The sequence below is a fragment of the Mus caroli genome, unplaced genomic scaffold, assembly GCF_978045245.1.
Source record: "Mus caroli unplaced genomic scaffold, Mus_caroli_1 scaffold_1, whole genome shotgun sequence".
Classification (NCBI taxonomy): domain Eukaryota; kingdom Metazoa; phylum Chordata; class Mammalia; order Rodentia; family Muridae; genus Mus; species Mus caroli.
In genome coordinates this window covers 93869970-93895738 of record NW_028227256.1, presented here as the reverse complement: position 1 = coordinate 93895738, position 25769 = coordinate 93869970, and the positions used below count along the sequence as shown (strand labels likewise).

General features: G+C 37.5%; 1 protein-coding gene across 1 annotated transcript in view; it reads right to left on the bottom strand.

Moving 5' to 3' along the window:
* Nucleotides 1-1152: 1152 nt before the first annotated feature.
* LOC110305413 (solute carrier organic anion transporter family member 6C1-like) overlaps nt 1153-25769 on the bottom strand; it is a 144914-nt gene continuing 120297 nt past the window's right edge. The window contains exons 11-14 of the mRNA XM_085844251.1: nt 21238-21302; nt 18799-18936; nt 8278-8440; nt 1153-1223 (exon numbers count right to left, since the gene is read on the bottom strand). Of these exons, the coding sequence (XP_085700377.1) occupies nt 8301-8440; nt 18799-18936; nt 21238-21302 (343 nt within the window). The 3' untranslated portion in view covers nt 1153-1223; nt 8278-8300. The remainder of the gene's footprint in view (nt 1224-8277; nt 8441-18798; nt 18937-21237; nt 21303-25769) is intronic.

Genomic DNA, 25769 nt, shown 5'->3' with positions numbered 1-25769 from the left:
CTGAGATTTTTTTGTTATCTTTGACTCCTCTGACTCCTGAAATCCTTCTGCCCCCCTTCCACGGGACTCCATGAGCTCTGCCTAGTGTCTGGCTCTGGTTTCCTGCATCTATTTACATCATTTACTGGGTGAAGTCACTCTGACAACAAGTTAAGTACCAATCTATGAGTATAGAGAAATATATTAGGACTAGGTCTCTGGGCTGTACAGCCTGGTCCTCCAGGCAGTGTCAGGGGTAGCCTCCGTCTCATGATGTGGTTATGCAGCTGGATCAGTCATTGGTTGGCCACTACCACATTTGCTCTTTGACTTTTAGTGCAGGACATCTACCTCAAGACACAACTGTACGATTCCTGGTCATATACCCAAAGGATGCGCCACCATACCACAAGAACACCTCTCACCCATGTTAATTGGTGCTTTATTAATTACAGATAGCCGTAAATGTGCTATTTGAAAGGCAGCCAAATTGGTTTTAAGGAAAGTAGTTGCTGAGATTTTATCTATACTGCTTACTTCTTCTTTAAAATTGTCCAGAGTTAATTTCTGAACCAGAACTTATGTTCTATTGTAGCAAAAAGCTAATTTAACTCTTCACCCTACCACCCAACTTATACATTTTTAACATAATATTTGTTTTTCTTCAAGATAGAGAAAAAGGGGACAAAATATAGATTTAATAATGTGTTCTTAATGCAGTACTACATATTACATGTGCACTCAAAGAGAATCTGAATATTATTTTTAATATCTAGCTGCATATAAATATTCAAATAATATTTACATTCAAGAATATTTTAATTATTATAATTCAAAAATTTGAAACTAATTCTTACTGGAATCCACATTACACACATAGAATCATATTTTAAAATCCTATTCTAGGGCTAGCAAGTGCCTTAGTCAGTAAGGATTTTTGTCAATAGAGAAGAAAACCTTAGCTCAATCCAACAGCCCACAAGCTTGTATGTGAAAACTGACTCCAGAGAACTGCGCAGGCAAGACCTACACTGTCCTCTCAATAAAACTAAGAAAAAGTGCTAATTCCTTAAACAGGATTAGAAATGTTTTATAGAAATATTTTTATTATGAAAATAAATATCCACATAGATACTTTAATGGTATTATTCTCTTCTGAAATTACAGCCCAGCTGCATCTTATGAAATCTCCAAAATGACAGACTGCAGTCCTTAGAACTCAGAACCTCACTGATTCTCCAGTCCTACAGATTTAAACCAAAAAGAGTTAGTCAATTTTCACATAAAACTAGTGTGATGGTTCAAATATGCTTGGCCCAAGGAATGGCATGATTAAGAGGAGTAGACGAGTCACTGTGGGCTTAAGCTTTAATAACAATTTCCTAACTGCCTGGAAGCCAATCTTCTCCTCTCTGCCTTTGGATGAAGATGCACAAGTCTCAGATCCCCCAGTGCCTTATCTGGCTGAATGAAAATGGCTTGATGAAAATGGACTGAACCTCTGAACCTGCAAACCAGCCCCAATTAAATGTTGTCCTTTTAAGAGCTGCCTTGTTCATGGTGTCTGTTCACAGCAATAGAACCCTAGTAAGACAACTAGTATATAAATTTTCATGTTGTATGTTCAATTTAAAGAGTGTGAATACAATGGATATTTCCTGCTTCACACTTCCTTCTGAGTGCTGTGGGTATGGATGGAGCCACACTCCCATGCAAGGATTCATTTCCATGCAAGATTGTCAATTCTTCCAGAGAATGAAACAGCAGGGGAAACTGGCTTATGAGTTCTTGCTATAGAAAATCAGTTTATCTCTAACTTGAAAATATTACAAAATTGTGAATAATATATGAAAAATTAAAATTTCTTTAGAAGAATTTTTTTAACTCAAGGAAAATTCCATAAAATGATTCAAACCTATTCTCTTTTCAAGTGGAAATCTTTCTTCAAAAAAATATTTGTGATTAAATATAGTCTGTGATTAAATGTAAATATAAGAACAAAGAAAATGGACAGTTGATTCAGGTTATTGCATATTATTAATAAATTCCAGGTGAAAGTAAAAGGTAGAGATATGTGAAGACATTAAATTTCATGTCTTCTAGAGTACAAAACAACAAAAACCAGATAGTGCAAATTTTCTGGAGTAATCTATGTCAAATCATCAACGAATATAAACTTGATTGTAAAAAGCTAAAATAATATACTTTGAAAATTTAATACAGATTTAAGTTAAGCTTCATTATATGTTCTATGGTGACATGTCTAATTTATTGGGTTATTAAGAATCAATTATCTATACTCCAAATAAAAAGTACCAAAAATGGACATTAGATGCTGGAGAGATGGCTCAGCAGATAAAGACTCTAGTGTGATCAAGACTGATGATTTTAATTTAATTGTCTTTTCTGTTCCACACATATGCCATAGCACACACTTGTAAATTTGTGTGTCCATGCACACACACACACACACACAGAGGTAAATAAAAGTATAAAAGAAAACTAATTTTAAAAATAGACTCTGCCCCATGCTCAAGAGAATGGTCGAATACCCAAGCACACCTAGGAATCACTAACTTCCCATGTTGCAATATATATGTACACACACACACACACACACACACACACACAAACACACATTTGCACACACAGATAGACACACAGACAAAGAAACACACACACACACACGCATACAAACATGGACTATATCAGAAATACAGGAGCACAAACAAACACACAGACAGGCACACACAGACACAGAAACATACACGCATACACCACAGGGAATAATGGTTAGAATGGTACATTTTGAGAAGACATGAAAGGTATTGTAGAAGATGAATTATAGATATGATAATATTTTATTTTATGCATGTGTGAAATCCTAAAGAATAAAGAAGAACACTTTAAATAGACTCTAATGATTGGAGTTAATTTGGTATGGCCTATGCCTAGTAACTAATAGGGTAACATTGTAGAGTTAAACTGTGTGTATTTTTACATTTGCAACTCAAATACCTCTTTCAAGTCCTGTATTCCTATTAACTGTACTAGGTGTTCTTTCTGTTTCCCAAGATCCAATTCCCAATCTCATCCCCAGAGCTCAGAAGCAGAAAACCATTGTTAACTTTTTCTGCACCATCAAACCAGCTTATCTGGATCTCACAGATCTTTCCCTTGTAAACTCACTCCCCAACCCCTGTTCATTGCTTTATCCTAGTTTCCAACTCCAGCATATATCCTCTGCTAACCCAAAGGCCACTCCTGTGAGAAAATGAAGTACGCTACATGCTCTTCTTCCCCTGTTTCCCTGGATCCTGTGCCTCCGTTTTATTCCCATATCTGAAGCAGAACACCTGTGGATCCTTCCCTTTCACTGAACACCCATCACCTGCGGACCCAATAAATCTTCGCTTCTAACCTCTCTCTGCTAGAAGGTGCTTCCTCTCAGCTCCCAAGAGAAGCATGCAATTCCTACTAATCCAAGGGTATCTTTTGCCTGGGCAACAAGTAGGTAATTATGGATCATTTATACTTCTACTTCTCAAGAACAATCCCGCAGGTTCTTCCCCAGCTCATTATTAGAGATTCTGCTGCAGCCTCGCATTCTGCTCTGGCATCATCCCAAACAGATCATAAAGATTCTCTCTTCCAGCGTTTCTTCTCCAACTCTTCTCAGTATTCCAGCCTCTACCATTAGGAGGCATTCCCTGTGAACTCCTCAGATCATCAGGCCATGGAAAGAGGTGACCAAAGTGAATACCTTCAACACTCCCTCCTGTACTTGAAACCTAATCCCTCAGCCTCATGGCCATCTCTGCAACAGAACACCTGCTGTAGCTTTCCTTCTCACTCTGCACACATCACATTTGGATCCCACACATCCTTTGTCCTCTTGCTGTTCCTTTCCTCATTGTTGCTTTATCCCAGTCCCCAAATCCAGCTGGTTCTCCCTTCTTAACCACAGTCCACTCCTGCCAATAAATCAGAAAGGCTGTCTGTAGATCTGCTCTCCTACTGTTCCTCTAGAGCCTTGTCCACCTGTCAAATCCCCAGAGCTAAGCAGAACCTGTGAGGTAACGACTCTTCACTGCCTGTTTCGATTTAAGGGGACAAAATAAACATATCCTGGTTGAACACTCTACACTCCTTCCTCCTGTGTGAATCCTGTGAGATGCCAAGCCTATTGCCATTGCTGTCAGATTTCAATATGCAGAAATACATTTCTCCCAGAAACCCCTATCCCAGTAGCTATAATTATTAGGTAGAAAGATAATCCCTACCAGGCAACAGTCAGGCAGCACACTCTCTGTGAATCCAGAGCAGAAAAAGAGTCTAAGGAACAAAATGACACTCACTGAGAATAGACTTAGAAATCAGCAACTATACATATACTCATCCCAATCTAAGATGGCTAAATGCCAGCATGAGGACACAAACAATAATACCCAAAATAGTATGTCTCTACTAGAAGCCATCTATCCTATCACAGAGGACCCTGAATATCTCAACATAGCTGAAGCACAAGAAAAAGACCTTAAGACAACCTTATAAATATGATAGAGTTCCTTAAACAGAAAGTCCTTTAGAGAAATACAGAAAATATAAATAAACCAATTCAAGACCAGGAAGTAGAAATAGAATCAATAAAAGAAAAATCCACATTGTGGGAATTCTAGAACTGAAAACATAAGCACTTTAAAAAGAGACTATAGAGACGACTGTGGTTAATATAATACAAAAGATGGAAGATAGATTTGCCGGTGTTGAATAAGAAATACAATAAATTAAGGAATCAGCCAAAGAAAATGATAAATCTAAACCAATTCCTTACAAAAAGCATCTGGGAAATTCAGGACTCCAAGACAGATGAAACCTAAAATCATAGACATGGAGGAAGAAGAAACCCACCTCAATGTCTCAGAAAATGTTTGCAACAAAATCATAGAAGAAAAATTTCCTAACCTAAAAACGGTCCTTTAAAAAGCACATGAGGCATACAGACACCAAACAAAAAGTCTCCTTGGCACTAAACATATTGTACAAAGAAAGAATATCAATAGCTACAAGACTTAGTCACATCAAAAAGCAGACCTATTAGAATTAAACTTTGCTTCTCAATATAGAACTCTAAAATCCAGAAGCACTTGGACAGATGTACTGCAAATGACAAAAGATGACAGCTGATACTACCATATCCATAAAACCTTTCAATCATGATAGAGAAAATAAAATATTGAATGATAAGCCCAAATTTAAACAGGTGTCTACAAATCCAGCACAACAGAAAGTGCTAATAGGACAATTCCAACCTAAGGATGTTAATTACACCCATGAAAATACAGGGATTAAAAACTGAAAAGAAACCAAAGACTCTTCAGGTTTCAGATGATATGATACTATACATATGCCATCCTAAAAATTCAACTGTTAACTCCTGCACCTTATAAACACTTTCAGCAAAAATGTCGATAATAAAATAACTCATAAAACAGTAATAAAATAACTCATAAAACAGTATCTATCCTATATACAAATGACAAATAAACTTAGAAAGAAACTAGAAAAAAACTTCTTTCACAATAGCCTCAAATAATATAAATCCCATCACAAGGACACATGCTCAGGCATGTTCATTTTGGTATTATTTGTAATAGTCAGAAACTTGAAACAACTTACAGATTTCTCAAGTGAAGAGTAGATAAAGAAAATTTGTTCCTTTCACCCAATAGAATATTACTATCTGTTTAAGAAAATGACATCATGGGGGCGAGAGATGGCTCAGTGGTTAAGGCCATTCACTGTATTTCTGAAAGTCCTGAATTCAATTCCCAACTCTCACATGGCAGCTCATAACTGTCTGATGCTGCCCTCAGGTATGCTGATGTACATGCAGACAAAGTACCCATATGCATAAAATACATACAAACATACATCTTTATATATGACATCATGAAATTTTCAAGCAAATGGAGTGAAATAAATGAAATCATCCTGAGTGAGATAACCCAGACCCAGAAAGATAAATGTGGTATAAATTTATAGATAGATAGATAGATAGATAGATAGATAGATAGATAGATAATTAGCCATTGGATAGATAACTGACCTACAACCAGAATGCCATAAAATACTGTCTTAGTTAGGATTCTTATTGCTGTAAAGAGACACTGTGCCCAAAGCATCTCTTATAAAAGAAAACATTTAGTTGGGGCTGTCATACAGTGTAGACATTTAGTGTCAACTGTCATATGGCATGAAGTAAGGCCTCAAGGAAGCAGCATACAAATTCTGGAGAGGTAGCTGAGCATTCTACATCCTAATTATCAGGCAGTCAGCCTGGCCTAAACATCTGAAACATCAAAGCCCAACCCCTGTGACACACTTTCTCCATCAATACTATTCAAACTCCAACAAGGCAACACACTTCCTAAGAGTGCCACTACCTATGAACCTATGGGGGCTGCTTTCATTCAAACTACCTCAGAGGTTAAGTATAGAGGAAGGCTGTAAAGGAGGTGGGGGAAACACATGGATCACACTGGGAGTGAATGTAAAACAGGTTTAATCAGTGCAAAGTGGGCTAGTGGGGATGTGAAAATAAGGATCAGGTGGGGAGAAGCAGGGGAGATAGGGTTGAGGCTGGAAGTACAGGGAGAAACAGCTAGAATTGAGGGAGGAAAGAGAGAGGAGAGGAGAGAGAGAGAGAGAGAGAGAGAGAGAGAGAGAGAGAGAGAGAGAGAGAGAGAGAGAGAGAGAGAGAAATCTAGAGTAGTGGAAACTCTCTAGAATATAGGAAGGCAAACCAAGTCAGATTTCCTATACTGGTGGAGGTAGAGTCCCAACTTGCCATCTCTTGTCTCAAAGGAGACTGGAGTAACAGGAATTCATTGCATTCTATTGAGTTGTTATCAGAGACATCTATCTCATGGAAATCCCCAAACCATCAAGACTTAAACAATGGTTTCTCTCCACAGACTAACAGGGGGCCCCATTGCCAAGGTCAACACCCACACAACTCATTGAACATAGAAAAGTCCAGCTGGTGCATTCATGGAGCCTTCCTGTCTTTATTCTAATGTCTTTGGTGTGGGAAGGTACTTCATAGGCTGCCAAAAGAGAAATGCAAACATTAAGCCAACCACAAAACTTTTGACCCATAGCCCATCATGTTTGCAAGATACGGAAAGACAGTGGTATGAGAGTAGCCAACCAATGTCTGATTTGACTTAAGGACCATTCCATGAGATAGAACTCATACCTCACACTGCTTGGTTGGCCAAGAACAGAAAACAAGATAGGCCTGAAACCAAGGGTAAAAACAAATACTGCCTGTATTTAGAGAGAGAAAAAAGGTATAAATAAAATAATTCCTAATGATATTCTGTCATGCTCATAGATCAGTGACTTATTTAATCATCCTCAGAGAATCTTCTTTCTTCAGCTGATTGGAACCAGTGTGGAAACCCACAGATAGACTTTATTTACTCAGAGAGCATTATTCAGAGAGAGAGGTAGGGGGAGGGGAGGGAGAGGGGGTGAGAGAGAGAGAGAGAGAGAGAGAGAGAGAGAAAGATTTTGGAACACACAACTCTAAATAGGATGTCTCCATCAAATCCCTTCCCTTAGAGCTCCAGGAACTCTAAGGAAAAGGAATCAGAAAGAGTGTAAGAGCAGAGGACCCCAAGACAAGAAAGATATTCTCTATCAACTGAAAAAGTTCTTGTCAATTCACAGAAACTGAAATAGCAAGCCCAGGGCCTACATGGGTCTCTACCAGGTCTTCTGCATACATTATATCTTTCAGCTTATTTATTTTTATAGGATTTTTCAGAGTGTGAAAGAGTGGGTCTCTGATTCTTGAGCCTGTACTTTTTCGTTTTGTTGGGTTGACTTGTCTAGCATCAATGTGATGGATTTTTCTTTTATCTTATGTATTATTTTGACATGATTGCTTGATATCTGCTAGAAGCATGTTCTTTTCTAATAAGAGGTAGGAAGAGGATACATCTGGAGGTGAGGGGATATGGGGGACCTGGGAAAAGTAGAGAAAATGGAAAATAATCAGGATATATTTTATGAGAAAAAGAGAAAAAATATGTAGAATATTGTTTTAGGTGTTAACAAAACTGTATGTTTCATAATATCTTCAGCAATCTTAGCACAAACAGTAGTTTTACATTCCAAATAAAAATTGTGTGATAATATGAAGCATATTTTTACGTGCAATTATTCACAATTATTGTTTTAAAATTATCAATACATTTCATTGAGGAAGGGAAAGCAAACAATCCTTACACAATGAAGAAATCAGTTTGTAATTAATCTTTGCCATCTTCTTTTTTTGCTTTTTTACGCTTCACAGGTGATTTCAGACTCTCAGTATTTTCTTTTACCACGTAATCATGTCTGCTCACCGCATAAATACAAAGCAAGCTTGTGGCTACTTGCATGCTAATCCCTGAAATTAAGACAATATAAATAGTAGAAGTGTAACTATATCATATTTAACAAAAGTTTTTAAATGGAAAATGCCTTTAACCAGATAAACCATACAGTTTACTTCTGAAGGTATTAACTCTCCATTGACAAAATATTATAATTTTTGACAAATTATGAATTTTAAAATGCTTACTAAGTTTTTCATACTTATCAGATAGCTTCCAAAAAGTAATGTTCCATGAATTCATAAACTATGTTAATTTGCAAGTACATAATTTATATTTTCAAAACTTAACTATTAATAAGAGCTGAAACTTGTTATGTTTTATGCATTTTAATTGAAATATTAATCACATATAAATACTAATAATTGCTTTATAGATTTAATTTTTGTATCAAATTTCTTAAAATTACAAATATTACATAAAAATAATTAAACTTCACAAGTGAAACACCCTGTTATTTTCCAAAAGTTGTAGGAAATCAATACTAGTTATCTAATCAAACAAGAAACATTAATAAGTCTTTTTCATTTATGCACTATTACATCTGTTTTAAGGGATAACATCTCAAAGACATAGTTACCTGTGATAGGAAAGTAATAGTAGCATGAAAATTACAAGTAGTGAGTGACTATAATGTGCATTTGGAAGCTGTTGTGGATAGCCCTGGAACTTATATTTGATATTAATTCTGTTCTCCTGTGAGTGGTTGTGAATGGGGAATGAGTCAGCACTCAGGTGATTTCCTGTAAACCTGCTTTCCACCTTAATTTGTAAAATAAAGAACTGATGATTGGGCAGATAAAAGGGAAGGTGGAGCAGAAGGTGGGCGAAAGAGGAAGGAGAAAATGGGAGAGGGAGAGGATGCAGAGGAGGAGGAGGAAGAAGAAAAGCTGAGCAGAAGCACATGGTCTGGAGAAACCACAAGTTCTAAGGGGTCTCATAGATGTGGAAGATGGTAGTGTAGTAGTCGATCTGCCCAATCTAGGCTTGCAGCATGTAATCATATGAACTGAGTCGTGTTTTCATTGCCGAGGCATATTTGGGAGGAGATTTACTGCAACAGAAAGCATAAAGTTTGAGAAAATAAAGAGAAATTATTTAAAATAAACCTAGTATCTCTTCCAAGAAAAGGGGCATGCTAGTAAAAAATGGATCTGACTACAGTGAAAAAGAATATCTAGACAATACACTAACTTTTCCCATGTTTGAAAACTAAAGAAATAAGGAATTAACATCCAAAGGAAGGGAAAATTTCATGACAGTGACATGGAGTACATTTTTCACAGCAGATGGGAGCAAGAGGTGGAAAACCACACTTTCACCCAAGAAGGACCTGTGAGAGAATGGAGCATTCTGTTGTAATCTTACAACGACTATCTGGAATGACTGCATAGAACAAAGTCCAAAGAAATGCCAAGAGTTGTGTTTAATATTGAGAGGGCAATATTCAAACAATCAAACAGTAATGATATGCCGTGGGCAACTCTGACTGCTTCTATTCAGTATTTTAGACTAGTAAAGACTTGGAAATGTTATAGCCTGGTCAGGAAATAGCAAAACCATGTTTGGAAGAACAGAACATAAGTGTGGTCCAGTAAGGACTTGCTAGTGAGATTCATGTGACTTTGTATAAGTGGACAGTTTTGGATCAGAACAATGAAGAAAGGCCTACAGGACATTCCAGAACTCCTTAAAGATGCCCTTGACACCAGAAATGGACTTCCTGCCCAGGGAAAGTTTCTCTCCTTACTGCCAATGAGTACCACAAAAATAGTCATGGCTCAGTCTTCAGTATCAGAACTCACATGGACAGCAGATCTTACTAAGTGGTCATAGTTGTCCAGGGAAGCAAAATGCAAGTGTTGTGGGGTTACTGACAGCTTCAACAAAATTCTCACAGGAAGTCCTGTAGACCAAACTGAAATGTGGTACAAGGTTGGAGCCTATACAGAATAGGCTTACTGTGGCTATGGGAAGTTGAGCTTTGGAAGTGGACCTGTAAAGTGGACAATAGACAACCAAAGTAGTGAAAAATATTCTTCTGCTTAAGATAAAGTTGTAGATAATTTGCAAAGCCAAGCCAAAATAAAAACTCTGGGTCCTAAAGGATTATCAACATCACAGGGCAAAGGTTGCTTGAGAGGCCACCCTTCATTACAATTTTTTCAAGATGTCAGGTTTGGAGCTTTAAGACTCTATCTTCTATGCTGGATTTCAACTTTTGTTCTGGCTTCAGTCCTAATCTCCACTTCCTGACATCTTCCTTTGGACTACTGATGTGTATCCTGTGCTTGTCACACTCTTAACTTGTAAACATGTAACTTTTTAAAATATCAGCTCTTATCTGAAAGTGTTTTTTATGTGTCCCAGTTGAACCTGTGGATTTAGTTTTTGCTGTGATGTAGCAGAGTCCTTGGCACTATGAGGATGGGATTATTACATTTTATATTAGGAGAAAGTCATAGATCTTAGAAGCCAGGGGTGGATTGCTACAGATTGGATATTTATGCAGTAGAAGCCTGACTGTACTATATTAATACACTGGTGATGAGTCTTATAAGAGGTCGTCCACAGTGGGACAGTCAGAGAACACCACAGATAAGGATTTTACAAGTCATTGACACTGATTACTTCCCATTGTAGCAATAAGCCTAAGCTCTGGATATTCTAACTTCCTGTCTCACAATGTGGCACTTCTATGACAGAAAGGTTCCAGACATTATGTAGAGGAATATGATCTGATTATCCAGCAAAAAAAGGCTGTTTTAGAATTGTAATCCTATTTGAAATCTGAAACTCCCAGGCTATGGCTATATAAACTTTATTATAAAATACCAAGATTCAAGTATTTTTAGAGCAATTAAAATGTAATATTAACACACATAATATCTATAAGATTTATCCATATTTTCAAAATAGGCAACTTTTCTTCATTTTGGATAAGAATAGTATCTGCCATGTAATGTCATATGGTCATCATCCATTCATCAGCTGGTGAGATTGCTGCACATTGTTTTTGATCTAGATGGTGACTAAAACTCCTATAGCTTTTCTTCACTGTCTCATATTTTCTTTGCTTTGTGTTTGCTTGACTGGTTAATATAAATGACTGGCCTTACAACTTACCAGATTTTTTTCTGTGCATGTGTGAGCCAGCCATTGAAATTATACTTTATTACCTCAACTCCTGTGCTGTTAGTTTCAAATTTTAAGTTGTTCTTATTTTCTAATTTGTTATTTTTGCTGAATTTAAGTTATTTTTCATACTCTCTTTTCTGTTTACATTCTCTTATTTATGTCTATACAGTAGACATATCCTGGTGGAGTACATTCCAAAGTGTATAAACCACTAACTACCTCATTAACACAAACATGCACAATACAACATTATTTTTTGTTTCAATATGCTGATATCAATTCAATTAATTCACATTCATTATTCATGTCTTTTATGCACACATATTTTATCAAATGTAAGAATTCATCTTGTGTGGGGTCCATCATTCTCCAACTCGCAGATAAAATATCTGAATTAGCATAATTTTCTTTTTCCTTCTTTCTTAGTAGATATGTTGTCAGTTTGATCCAGTGATTTTTCATGAAGATCTTACATTTATTTGCATTTTATTAGGCACATTCAGTATAACTCTCAACAATACCTGGACATCAATTCTCTCGTACCTTTGAAAGATTTTCAATAAGTTAATACGGAATAATATAAATATTATCAAACCAAAAAATGAGGAAACTTTCAAGTATAGTCTTCTGACAAATAATAGATTTTGATGATATTATTTACAACATGCCTTAGTTTTGATTTTAGTTTTGTGAAGACACTATGACCATGGTAACTCTTATAAAGGAAAACATTTAATTTTGGATGGCTTACATTTTCAGAATATTAGTCCATGATTATCCTGGTAGGAAGCATGGAAGCATGCAGGCAGAGATGGTCATGTAGATGGAGCTGAGCTCTGTACATCTTGATCCACATGCATAAGAAGGAAACTCTGTGCCACACTGGACAAAGCTTTAGCATAGAAGACCTCAAAGCCCACCTCACAGTGATACATTTCTTCCAGCATGGCCACAATTACCCCAACAAGGCCACAACTCCTAATAGTGTCACTTCCTATGGGTCAAGCATTCAAACACATGGATCTATGGGGACTATACCACTACATTTCAATTCCTGGCCTCATTAGGATTGTAGTAGGATTATAATGCAAAATATGTTTAATCAATGTTCTTTTTCTTTTTTTCTTTTCTTTTTTTATTAGATATTTTCTTCATTTATATTTCAAATGCTATCCCCTTTCCTAGATTCCTCTCCAAATATCCCCTATACCCATCCCCCCTGCCCTGCTCCACAACCTGCCTACTCCTGCTTCCTGGCCCTGGCATTCCCCTGTACTGGGGCATACAATCTTTGCAAGACCAAGGGCCTCTTCTCCCATTGATGGCCAATTAGGCCATCCTCTGCTATATATGCAGCTAGAGACAGGAGCTCTGGGGGGGGGGTGTACTGGTTAGTTCATATTGTTGTTCCTCCTATAGGGTGGCAGACCCTTTCAGCTCCTGGGTACTTTCTCTAGCTCCTTCATTGGGGACACTGTGTTCCATCCAATGGATGACTGAAAGCATCCACTTCTATATTTGCCAGGCACTGGTATAGCCTCACAGGAGATAGCTATATCAGGGCCCTGTTATCAAAATCTTGTTGGCATATGCAATAGTGTCTGGGTTTGGTGGTTGTTTATTGGATGGATCCCTGGGTGGGGCAGACTCTGTATTGTCCTTCCTTCTGTCTCAGCTCTGAACTTTGTAACTCCTTCCATGGATATTTTTGTCCCCATTCTAAGAAGGAGCGAAGTATCCCCACTTTGGTCTTCCTTCTTGAGTTTCATGTGTTTTGCAGATTGTATATTGGGTATTCTAAGTTTCTGGGCTAATATCCACTTATCAGTGAGTGCATATCATGTGAGTTCTTTTGTGACTGGGTTACCTCACTCAGGATGATATCCTCCAGATCCATCCACTTGCTTAGGAATTTCATAAATTCATTGTTTTTAATAGCTGAGTATTACTCCATTGTGTAAATGTACCACGTTTTCTGTATCCATTTCCCTGTTGAGGGACATCTGAGTTCTTTCCAGCTTCTGGCTATTATAAATAAGGCTGCTATGAACATAGTGGAGCATGTTTCCTTATTACAAGTTGGGACATCTTCTAGGTATATGCCCATGACTGGTATTTCTGGATCTTCCGGTAATATTATGTCCATATCTGAGGAGCCACCAAACTGATTTCTAGAGTGGTTGTACCAGCTTGCAATCCCACCAGCAATGGAGGAGTGTTCCTCTTTTACCACATCCTCACCAGCATCTGTGGTCACCTGAATTTTTGATCTTAGCTCTGACTGGTGTGAGATGGAACCTCAGGGTAATTTTGATTTGCATTTCCCTGATGATTAAGGATGTTGAACATTTTTTTTTTTCAGGTGCTTCTCAGTCATTCAGTATTCCTCAGTTGAGAATTCTTTGTTTAGCTCTGTACCCCAATTTTTTATAGGGTTATTTAGTTTTTTGGAGTCCATCTTCTTGAGTTCTTCATATATATTGGATATTAGTCCCCTATCAGATTTGGGATTGGTAAAGATCTTTTACAAATCTGTTAGTAGCCTTTTTGTCTTTTTGTCCTGTAACTCAGTCTGTAGACCAGGCTGGCCTCGAACTCAAAAATCAGCCTGCCTTTGCCTCCCAAGTGCTGGCATTAAAGGTGTGTACCACCACTGCTGGGCTTGGCCTTTTTGTCTTATTAACAGTGCAATCCCCATCAAAATTCCAACTCAATTCTTCATAGAGTTAGAAAGGGCAATTTGCAAATTCATCTGGAATCACAGAAAACCTAGGATAGCAAAAACTATTCTCAAAAATAAAAGAACCTCTGGTGGAATCACCATCCCTGACCTCAAGCTGTACTATAGAGCAATTGTGATAAAAACTAATTATTGTGACAAAGGAGCTAAAACCATACGGTGGAAAAAATTGCATTTTCAACAAATGGTGCTGGCTCAACTGGCAGTTATCATGTAGAAGAATGTGAATTGATCCATTCTTATCTCCTTGTAGAAAGCTCAAGTCTAAGTGGATCAAGGAACTCCACATAAAACCAAGAGACACAGAAACTTTTAAAGGAGAAAGTGGGGAAAAGTCTCGAAGATATATGCACAGGGAAAAAGTTCCTGAACAGAACAGCAATGGCTTGTGTTGTAAAATCAATTGTTGACAAATGGGACTTCATAAAATTGCAAAGCTTTGGTAGTCCAAATTCTTAAGTCCCTATAGTCACATTCTCAACACTGTTTAAAATCCAAAGTTCCAAGTGTCTTCTGAGATTCATGCAATCTCTTAAGAGTAACCCTTTGTAACATGAAAATCAAAAGGCAGATCACATACTTCCAACACAGCACAGGATATACACTACTGTAAGGAACAGAGCACTGTCAGAAAATACTGCTCCAAAACAAGGCAAAACAAAACAAATCAAATCAAAACACACACACACACATACACACACACACACACACACACACACACACACACACACACACACACATCAAAAACCAAACAATCAAAACCCTGTTTGGCAAACTCTGAACTCTGCATCTCTGTTTCTGATGTCAAATTGCTATTCAAATCTCCCTCTCCTTTCAGCTTTATTGATTACAACACACATCTTTCTGTTGGGCTGAACTCATTCCCCATGTTTAGCTCTCTTTGGCAGGTATCCAATGGATTTTGCATCTCCAACAATTTGGGGTCTTCATGCAGGGACACCCTTGACACAGTACTTGTGTTAGCAATTTTCTTAGTCACCGAGGAAGATTCCACAACCTCTTCATTTTTTCTTCTAAAGACAGAACCACATATCCAAAGATTCAATGTTCTGCTATTGGCTGGAGCTGTGATATGGCCCCCTCATTTAATTCTATCTTCACCAGCTTTCTGTTCTTGGTGGGTTCCTTTATTGCCTAAACTCAACTGTCCTGAAACTCTATTTGTAGTCTAGGCTGACCATGATCTCAGATATCTGCATGGCTTTGTATGCTGAGTGCTGTGATTAAAGTCATGTACCTCCATACCTAGAACTAAGCTGCTCTTTAATTCCTTTTTGTTATTATTATTGTTGTTGTTGTTGTTATATTTTTCTTTATTTATGTTTCAAATGTTATCCCCTTTCCTCATTTCCCCTGAAAACCCCCCTATACCATCTCCCCTCCCCTGTTCACTAACCCACCCACTTTTGCTTCCGTGTTCTGGTATCCCCTACATTGGGGCATCCAGCCTTGCTTCACAGAAGCAATGGCCTCTCCTGTCATTTATGACCGACAAAGCCCTCCTCTGCTACATATGCAGCTGGATGGTTGGTAGTTTAGTCTCTGGGAGTTCTGGGGGTACTGCTTGGTTCATATTGTTGTTCTTCCTATGGGGTTACAAACCTCTTCAACTACTTGGGTCCTTTCTCTAGCTCCTCCATTGAGAACCCTGTGCTCAGTCCAATGGATGGCTAAGAGCATTCAGTTATGTATTTGTCAGGCACTGGCAGAGACTCTCAGGAGACAGTTATATCAGGTTCCTGTCAGCAAGCACCTGTTGGCATCCACAATAGTGTCTGGGTTTGATAACTGTATATGGGGTGGATCCCCAGATGGGACAGTCACTGGGTGGCCTTTCCTTCAGTTTCTGCTCCAGTCTTTTTCTCTGTATTTCCTCCCATGGGTATTTTGTTCCAACTTCTAAGAAGAACCGAAGTATCCACAATGTAGTTTACCTTCTTGATCTTCATGTGGTCTATGAATTGTATCTTGGGTATTCCAAACTTCTGGGTTAGTATTAACTTATCAGTAAGTGTATACCATGTGTGTTCTTTTGTGATTGTGTTACCTCACTAAGGATGATATTTTTAATTCCATCCATTGCCCAAAAACTTCATGAATTCATCATTTTTAATAGATGAATTGTACTCCATTGTGTAAATATATCACAATTTCGGTATCCAATTATCTGTTTAAGGACATCTGGGTTCTCTCCAGTTCCTGGCTATTATAAATATGACTTCTATAAAGATAGTGGAGCATGTGCCCTTATTACATGTTGGAGCATCTTCTGGGCATATCCCAGAAATGGTATAGCTGAGTCCTCAGATTTTACTATGTCCAGTTTTCTGAGGAACTCCCAAACTGATTTCCAGAGTGGTTGTACCAGCTTGCAATCCCACTAGCAATGGAGGAGTGTTCCTCTTCCTCCACATCCTCACAAGCATCTGCTGTCACCTGAGGTTTTGATCTTATCCATTCTGATTGATGTGAGGTAGAATCTCAGCGTTGTTTTGATTTGCATTTTCCTGATGACTAATGATGTTGAACATTTCTTTAGGTGCTTTTCAGTCATTCAGTATTCCTCAATTGAGAGTTCTTTTTTTTAGCTCTGGACTTCATTTTTTTCACAGGGTTATTTGGTTCACTGGAGTTTCTGAGTTCTTTGTATATATTGGATATTAGTCCTATATCTGATATAGGGTTGGTTGTGATCTTTCCCCAATCTGTTGATTGCCATTTTGTCCTATTTACAGTGTCCTTTGCCTTAAAGAAGCTTTGCAATTTTATTGGGTCCCATTTGTCAACTCTTGATCTTAGAGTACAAGCTATTGGTATTCTGTTCAGGAAATTTCCACCTGTGCCCATGTGCTCAAGGCTCTTCCCCTTTTTCTTTTCTACTAGTTTTAGTGTATCTGGTTTTATGTGGAGGTCCTTGATCCACTTGGAGTTAAACATTGTACAAGGAGATAAGAATGGATCGATTTGCATTCTTCTACATGCTATCTGTCAGTTGAGCCAGCACCGTTTGTTGAAAATGCTGTTTATTTTCCACTGGATGGTCTTAGCTCCTTTGTCAAAGATAAAGTGACCATAAGTGTGTGGGTTCATTTCTGAGTCTTCAATTCTATTCCATTGATCTACCTGTCTGTCGCTGTAGCAGTACCATGCAGTTTTTATCACAATTCCTCTGTAATCCAGCTTGAGGTCATGGATGTGTGATGGGATCTTGCCATGATGTCCCAAATCCCTTCACTTCACATAATGTCTTTAATATGTTTAGCTGCTTGAACATGGGATTTAGCTCCTTTTTACTTCCTAGTGCCTGTTTTCTCCATGAAACAAACACTTTGTAATTTTCCTTGTTTCTTTTCATCAAACTGTTCTTCACTTGAGTGAACCACAGGACGGTCTACCCTAGGCTGTTTGAGATTTTATTTTCCATGAAATTAATCTAAACATCTTCACTTTAACCTCAGGAAGACTCTTCAGACAAGGGTAAGAGCAGCCACATTCTGCACCCTAATATAACCAGAATGATCTCTAGGCAACATACTAACATCTTTCTCCTCTGAAACTTGAGCCCAGCACGAACAGTTCAAATCACACTCAGCACCACTTTCTTCTATGTTCTTACTAGTATGACTTAGTTTTCCTAGTTAAAATGCCCTCCAAAGCCTTTCCAACCCATAAGCCCAAATCCACATTCCTTCAAATCAAATCATGGCCAGGCTTATCATGCCACACTCCATTCCCTTGTACAAACTTCTATCTCAGGATGTTACTAGTGGGAAGAAACACCACAGTAATTCCTATAAGAGAAAATATTTACTTTAAGGATAGGCTTACACTGTCAGAAATTTGGTCCATTACTGTGATCATGAGAAACATACTGGAGTGCAGGCAGACATGGCGATGGAACATAAATTGAGAGTTTTGCATCTTGATGTGCAGGCTGCAGGTGACTGTATGCCACACTGGGCATATAGATTGAGCATAGGAGTACTTTAGCTTGCCTCCACAGTAACATATTTTCTATAAAAGTCCCACCTCTACTTAAAATACCATACCTCCTAGCAGTGTCATTCCCTATATGCCAAGCAATCAACCAGATAAATGTGTGTATGTAGGGGAGTGATACCTGTTCAAACCACCAATTATAATAATTTTGTTTAAATTTATCTAAATATTCAACAGTTACTCTCAAAAAGCTCATAGAGAAAATAAATATATATATACAAATTAGTAATCACACTACATTTATAATATTTATCACATGTTTTCTTAAAGTATAACATAAATCTAGAGGGCATTTAACAGAAAAATATATACATTTATTTAACTTATGTATTATAGATTCATAAAATAATTTCTACATAATTATATAAGTATTTAGTTATCAAAGTACTTATTCATAGTTATTACTTTGGAATAAACATTTAAAAATTTCAAAATCAACTTTTTATATAAATTTATACAATTCACATCACTTACATATTGTTACAAATGTGTAGGCCAATTGTTTCTTTTTATAGATCCAACAACGTACTTTAATTCCACATTCATCAATGTCCCAAAAACTACAGCATAAAGCTGATGTTTCTGCAAAAAATATTGGTGCAGGGATAGCTCCTATAAAAGAAGTCAATGATTAGAAGTACTTCCTAAAAAAAACAGCATGAGAATAATTTCTTCTCAACAAACACACACACATGTGCACACATACTTATGTGCACTATATGTACACACACACACACACACACACACACACACATGATCCTCTAAAGAAACTATTTAAAATTCTGCAAAAGTCTCTTACCTACTTAATAATCAATATCTTGATACTTGCATGTATACCAATGAGCATTGTACTTTGTAATGATTTTAGAATTCTGTTCATGCTGTTGTTTACAAGATATCATAAAGTAGTTTTTTTTGTATTTTCAGGGAATATTTAGCAGACATATTTACAATAAAGGAACTATACTACTTGATTTTTTACTCCCACTATCTTTAAATATAGATAACTATGAGATTTTTAGTGAGAAAAGTGACTTCATACTATTATCTGATTGCATTCTCTTGTCTATGTCACTTGAGAATGCTTCTCTTATTCCTGGGGAATATATTCCAAGTATCTCCAGGGGATGTTTGAAACTGTACATTGCATCAACCTGTCTATACATACATAAACACAAATAGCCTACCAAACAATGACTCCCCTGCACTTAGTGTGTGTGTGTATGTTAAATGTGGTTCAATATGCTGCTATCCATTAAAACACATTTTCTTTTCATATCTTTCATTTTAATTTAGCTTAAAAGCATGTGAGATTATAAATCTTCTATCATTCTTAGTTTTGATAGACTCATCCTCTATTTCTCCTCCCTTCATCTCTTTCCCATTCTTTTAAGACCACAGCATCCAGAATTTCCCTCTGTGTTTTCATATCACATGAGTTTCATCATTCTCATTTATGAACTTTTACTCACACTGCAAGATCATTGCTGCCCATGTAACTTCTTCACGAAGACTTCATTCTCTCTAAGGCTTCCCTGGGCCTTCTTTTGCTGCTCTATTATTTCACTCCCTGCCTGAACCCCTCTGTTCCCTACATTCTCCCTCTCTACTTTCATCTCACCTACATTATGCCATCCCTCCTCCCCAATTACATCCTATCAAGCAATGGGCCATTTCTAATTTCAATATGTACCTTAGATTAAACTTACAAATGATCAGAAGCTAGGATCCACATATAAAAAGGAACATTTAGAATTATATTGTTGGACATGAATGACCTCACTCAATATAGTTTCTTTAGGTTATATTCCATTTTCTTTTAAGTTTCTCAATGTCATTGGTAAGCAAAGTTATACTTTGTATATGTATGCATTTTATGGCCCATTCATCAGCTGATGACCATCTAAGTTGCATCCATTTCTAGCTGTAATGCAATATAAAGTCAATGAGCATGAATACGGGGTATCGATGTAATAAGAAATCAATACCTTTGGTTATATGCCCAAGAATGGTATAACAGGATCATGTGGTAAGAATTATTTAATTTTGAACAGCTGTGTCTCACACTTGTAAATAATACTCTGCATGAACACAGGTAATATTAAGTGAAAATCTCAGTGTCAAACACAATTTTCCTCTCTGTTGATTATTGGTCAGGGAGGCTGTGGAGGCACTTGAAACAATATGCATTATGGCCATTGATAATAGTACCACCACATCTGTATGATAAGACCTGATTACTGAAGATACTGCACACTTTGGTTACAGGACACAGAGAAAACAACCTTGAAGTCTCTCTGCTACTAATGTTTATAGAGCTGGGTGAGCTATGCAGGCTGATGGAGAAAAGTAGGCTATTATTCATGGCCAGACCCAGCTGCAGTACAAAGATTTCAGGCAGGTAGTACTCATGGTGCAATAGCGGCAAGATTGGTTATATGGACAACCAACTCCTTTCTTATTGAACTAGAGAACTACTCTGCAGAGGGAAATTCATGAGTACTACTATAAGTATGGTCAAAAACTATGATGAGGAATAATATTTCACAGGACACAATTCTTATGGCAACTGACAAGCATAAAACAACAAATATAGTATTATATTGAATATGTGGCTATTTTATATACTCTATAAAATTTATCAGTGTAATTTTTGTGGGATGAGGACACTTCAGCTCCAAATGCAAGGATTCAGCTAATACAATATAATTGATACCTATTTTGTTTAATTGGATGGCTTTTATTTTATCTAATTTCTTTATGTGTTTACTTAGCTTCTACATATTTCAGAGCAATTTCATATTCATTTTTGTATCACTTTGCACTATTATTAATTGAAGGCTAAATATACATGAAAATTTACATATCAATGATGAACAATTTTGTACATTGAATAGAGCTGAAAACACATACCAATGAATCTCCAAACTGTAAACATCACACCCAGGCTCATTGAATTCCAACTGGTGGGTACACTTCTGAAAGCAAACAGCAATGATCTTACCTGTGAGTGTCACATGCTAGGTTTATGTTTTTAAATGTATATGTCATATTTAATTTATACTACAAATATTTAGCTGGTTGACAAAAGTTCAATTTGGCCTATGAACACAGAGTATATCTATCCATTTACCCATTATTTAACACGACAACTAGAAACTCAAACCCCATAATTCTTCCCATGGGAAAGAACTTTATGGATCAAAGCAACCTGAGCAACATTTTCCTGAAACAACTCAGCTCTGTCTAGCTCTCACGTTTACTTTCTTCCCTCTGCCAGATATGGAGTTGCTTAGAATCCGTTTCAGCATTGTTAAGTCCACTCTGTATTTTCCTAGTTTGCTGGTTTTGGTGGATTCTACACTCCATAAATTGTATCAGTAAGCCTACACTTAACATTCTGGCCTTTGATTGAGTTCTAACTAAATGGCATTTTTATTGAAGGAGAGAGCTTAAGCCCACTCTTTACCTTCAGGCTTCTCTTCATGGTTACTTGGGGGGAGTGAGTTCTACAGAAGGTTGTCTTCCTTACAAGGGCTCCTCTCTCACTCTCATTCCCAGCACAGCATAGGGGCTGCACAACATACTATGAAATGTCATTCCTTACCTCCAGCCTGCATTTGGTTGCAACTTTATTCTATTTTACTTGAATCATCCTAATTTCTGGGTTTCCCCTCTTTCATGTGGTATTATTATATTCACAACTCCTAATTAAAATTAATGAAAAATAACTTTACATCATTTAAAAGAGGAGACACTCACCCACACGGATGGAAACAAGTCTAATTTGTCAAGCCATACACAGAAACACATCATTAATGGTAGATAAGGCTTGTTGGGAAGAAGAAAAGTTCAGCAGGAGCAGATGAAATGGTAAAAAGAGAGATCTAAAATATATTATGTACATTCAGGAGTAAAACTTAAGATGGTTTTTATTTCATTTTTGTTTTTTTTACAAGATAAGGTTACACAGATTTGTAAAAATTTTTCAGTACCCCCTGATCACAGAGCCCCCAAGCCATCTTGTATAGCTGTCCTCTCTGGGCTATCCAGTCACAGCACACCCAAGTACATTCTCTCTCACTGAGGCCCCAAAAGACTGTTTACTTAGAGGAAGCTGAACCAAGACAGGCACACTAGTCAGAGACAGACATTGATCCACTTGTTAGGGGATGAACATGAAGACCAAGCTTCACTTCTGCTACAAATATGTAGGGGCGTAGGTCCAGCCTCTACATGCTCTTTGGTTAGTGGCTCAGACTCTGACACCCAGGTTAGTTGACTCTGTAGGTCTTCTTTTGGTGTTCTTTGCCATTCTAGCTTTCTAACTTCCACTCTTCCATTGTTTTTCTGATTGAAGACATCAAATATTTGTTTAAGAAGCAAAAGAAATTAGATTTGCATTTTAAATCAACACCTTATGCTTTGTGACAAATATGTATTGATTTTCATTTTTCTTATTTTTCTTTTTTTGTGTGTGTGTTTCTTTCTTCAAACAGGGTTTCTCTGTAGTCCAGGCTATCCTGGAACTTACTCTGTAGACCAGGCTGACCTCAAACTCACAAATACACCTGCCTATGCCTCCCGTGTGCTGGGATCAAAGGTGTGTGCCACCACACCCTGCGATTTTCATTTTTCTACATACAGATAAGCAGTTAGACCACACTAGTTATTGAATATGCTGTCGTTTGTCCATTGTATATTTTTGACTTCTTTGTCAAAGATCAGGGTCTTCAATTCTAATCCACTGATCGACCTGCCTGTCTGTGTTCCAATCCCATGCAGGTTTTATCACTACTGCTTTATGGTATTGTTTGAGGTCAGAGATGATGTTTCATCCAGAATTTCTTGAATTGTTTAGAATTGTTTTCCCTAGCTTGGGATTTTATTTTTCCATATGAAATTGAGAATTACTTTTTCCATGCCTGTGAAGAATTGTGTTAGAATTTTGATAGGGATTGAGTGGAATCTGTAGATTGCTTTTGGTTGAATAGCCATTTTTACTATGTTAATCCTACCAACATTAGCATTGGTGATCTCTCTATTTTCTGAGGTTTTTGATTTCTTTCTTGAGTGTATTGAAGTTCTTATCACACAGATCTTTCACTTGTTTGGTTAGAGTTACCCCAAGATATTTTTTATTATTTATGACTATTGTGAAGGGTGTTGTTTTCCTATTTTCTTTCTCAGCCCATTTAGCATTTGTATAAAGGCAGGCTACCAATTTGAGTTAATTTTATATCCAGCTAACTTGCTCAATTTCTTTATCAGTTTTAGAATGTCTCTGGTAGAATTTTTTGGGTTCACTTATTTATACTATTATGCCATCTGCAAATAGTTATACTTTGACTTTTTTGCCAATTTGTAGCCCCTTAATTTCCTGTTGTCATGTTGTTCTAGCTAGAATTTCAAGTACTATATTGAATAGGTATTTGGACAGTCCAGGTCAATCAAGAACATCAACATAATACCAGGTAATAGAAGAAAAGTTGGAAAAGAGCCCTGAACTCACTGGCACAGGGGCAAATTTCCTAAACAGAATGCCAGTGGCTCAGGCTCTAAGATCAAGAATTGATAAATGAGACCTCAGGAGGCTGAAAAGTTTCTATAAGGCAAAAGACACAGTCAATAGGACAGATACACAACCTACAGATTGGGAAAAAAATCTACACTAACCTCACATCCAATAGAGCGCTAATATCCAAAATACATGAAGAACTCAAAAAGCTCACATCCAAAACACAGAAACCCAACCAAAAAAATGGTGCATAGATCTAAACAAAAAATTCACAAGAGAAGAATCTTGAATGGCTGAGAAGCACTTAGAGCAATGTTCAAAGTCCCTAGTCATCAGGAAATTACAAATCAAAATGACTCTGAGAGTCTACCTTTCACCAATCAGAATGGCTGAGATCAAAATCTCAGGTGGGAGCATGCTGGTGAGGGGGTGGAGAAAAGGAACACTCCTCTATTGCTTGTGGGATTGGAAACTTGTACAGCCATTCTGGAAATCAGCCTGAGTTTCTTCAGAAAATTGTAATAGATCTACCTTGAACATATATACAAAAGATGCCACACCATGCAACAGGGGTCTGTGCTCCACTGTGTTCATGGCAGCCTTATCTGTGATAGCCAGAAGCTGGAAACATCCCAGATGTCCCACAACTGAAAGGATAAAGAAAATGTAGTTCATTTACAATATGGAATACTATTCATCTGTTAAGAACGAGTACATCATGAATTTTTCAGGCAAATGAGTTGAACTAGAAAATATCAGCCTGTGTGAGTTAACTCACACCCAAAAGGACATGCATTGTATGCACTCGATAATAAATGGAGTTCCTAAGGATACAATCCACAGAACTCAAGAAGGTTAACAAACAGAAGGGCCCAAGTTAGGATGCTTCAACCACAACTGGGATGGAGAAGAAAACAATCAAGGGAGGCAGAGAGAGGAAGGGATCAGAGTGGGAGAGAGGGGAGGGAGAGGGGAAGGGAAACATTATAAGGTATGGTTTTCAAGGGTGAGGGGGAGAGATAGGAAGAAGACCTGAGGGCAAGTATAGAACAAACAGAAATACACAAACTCGATGGGGAGGTAATTTAGAGGTGGGGGTAACCTGTGGAAGGAACCAGAGACCTGGAAGGTGAGGAATTCTCAGGACTGAAAAGGAAGGACCTTACATGAAATGCCAACAGCAGAGAACTTGTAGAGTCTCCCTCCAGGAGAAAGGCAGGACATCAAATGGAGGAATGGGGTTGCCATCCCACAGTCAAAAATTCTGACCCAGAATTGTTCCTGTCTCAAAGAACAGCATGGACAAAAATGGAGAAGAGACTGAGGGAAATGTGGTTCAGTGACTGGTCCAACATCTCAATTGGAGGTTTCAAGGCCTGACACTATTACTGATGCTGTCATGAGCTTACAGACAGGAGCTTAATATGGCTATCCTCTTAGGGGCCCAACAAACAGTAGATAGATCTGACTGAGACAGATGCAGATACTTACATGCAACCAGTGGACTGAAGACTTGGACCCCTGTGGTTGAATTAGGGAAAGGTTGAATGAAGCTAAGGAAGAGGGTGACTCATAGGAAGACCAGCAGTCTCAACTAACCAGGACTCCTGAGATCTCTCAGAAACTGAGCCACCAATCAAGCATCATAAATGAGCTGGTCTAAGGTACTCGACACTTATATAGCTAGGACTGTCTGGTTTTGCCTCAGTGAGGGAAGAAAGGCCTAACCCTCAAGAGAAACTTGAGGCCCCATGGAAATTAATAAAAAAGCAATGAAACAAAGGAAAAAAACAACACCATGTCATGTCTCCTCACTATTTATTTCCTTGTGCTAAAACTTTAAACATTATCCAAAATGACTGGTTTATAAAATTCAACATTACTATTTATGACTAATAGTTTCATAACTCATGCCTCTATCTTTCAG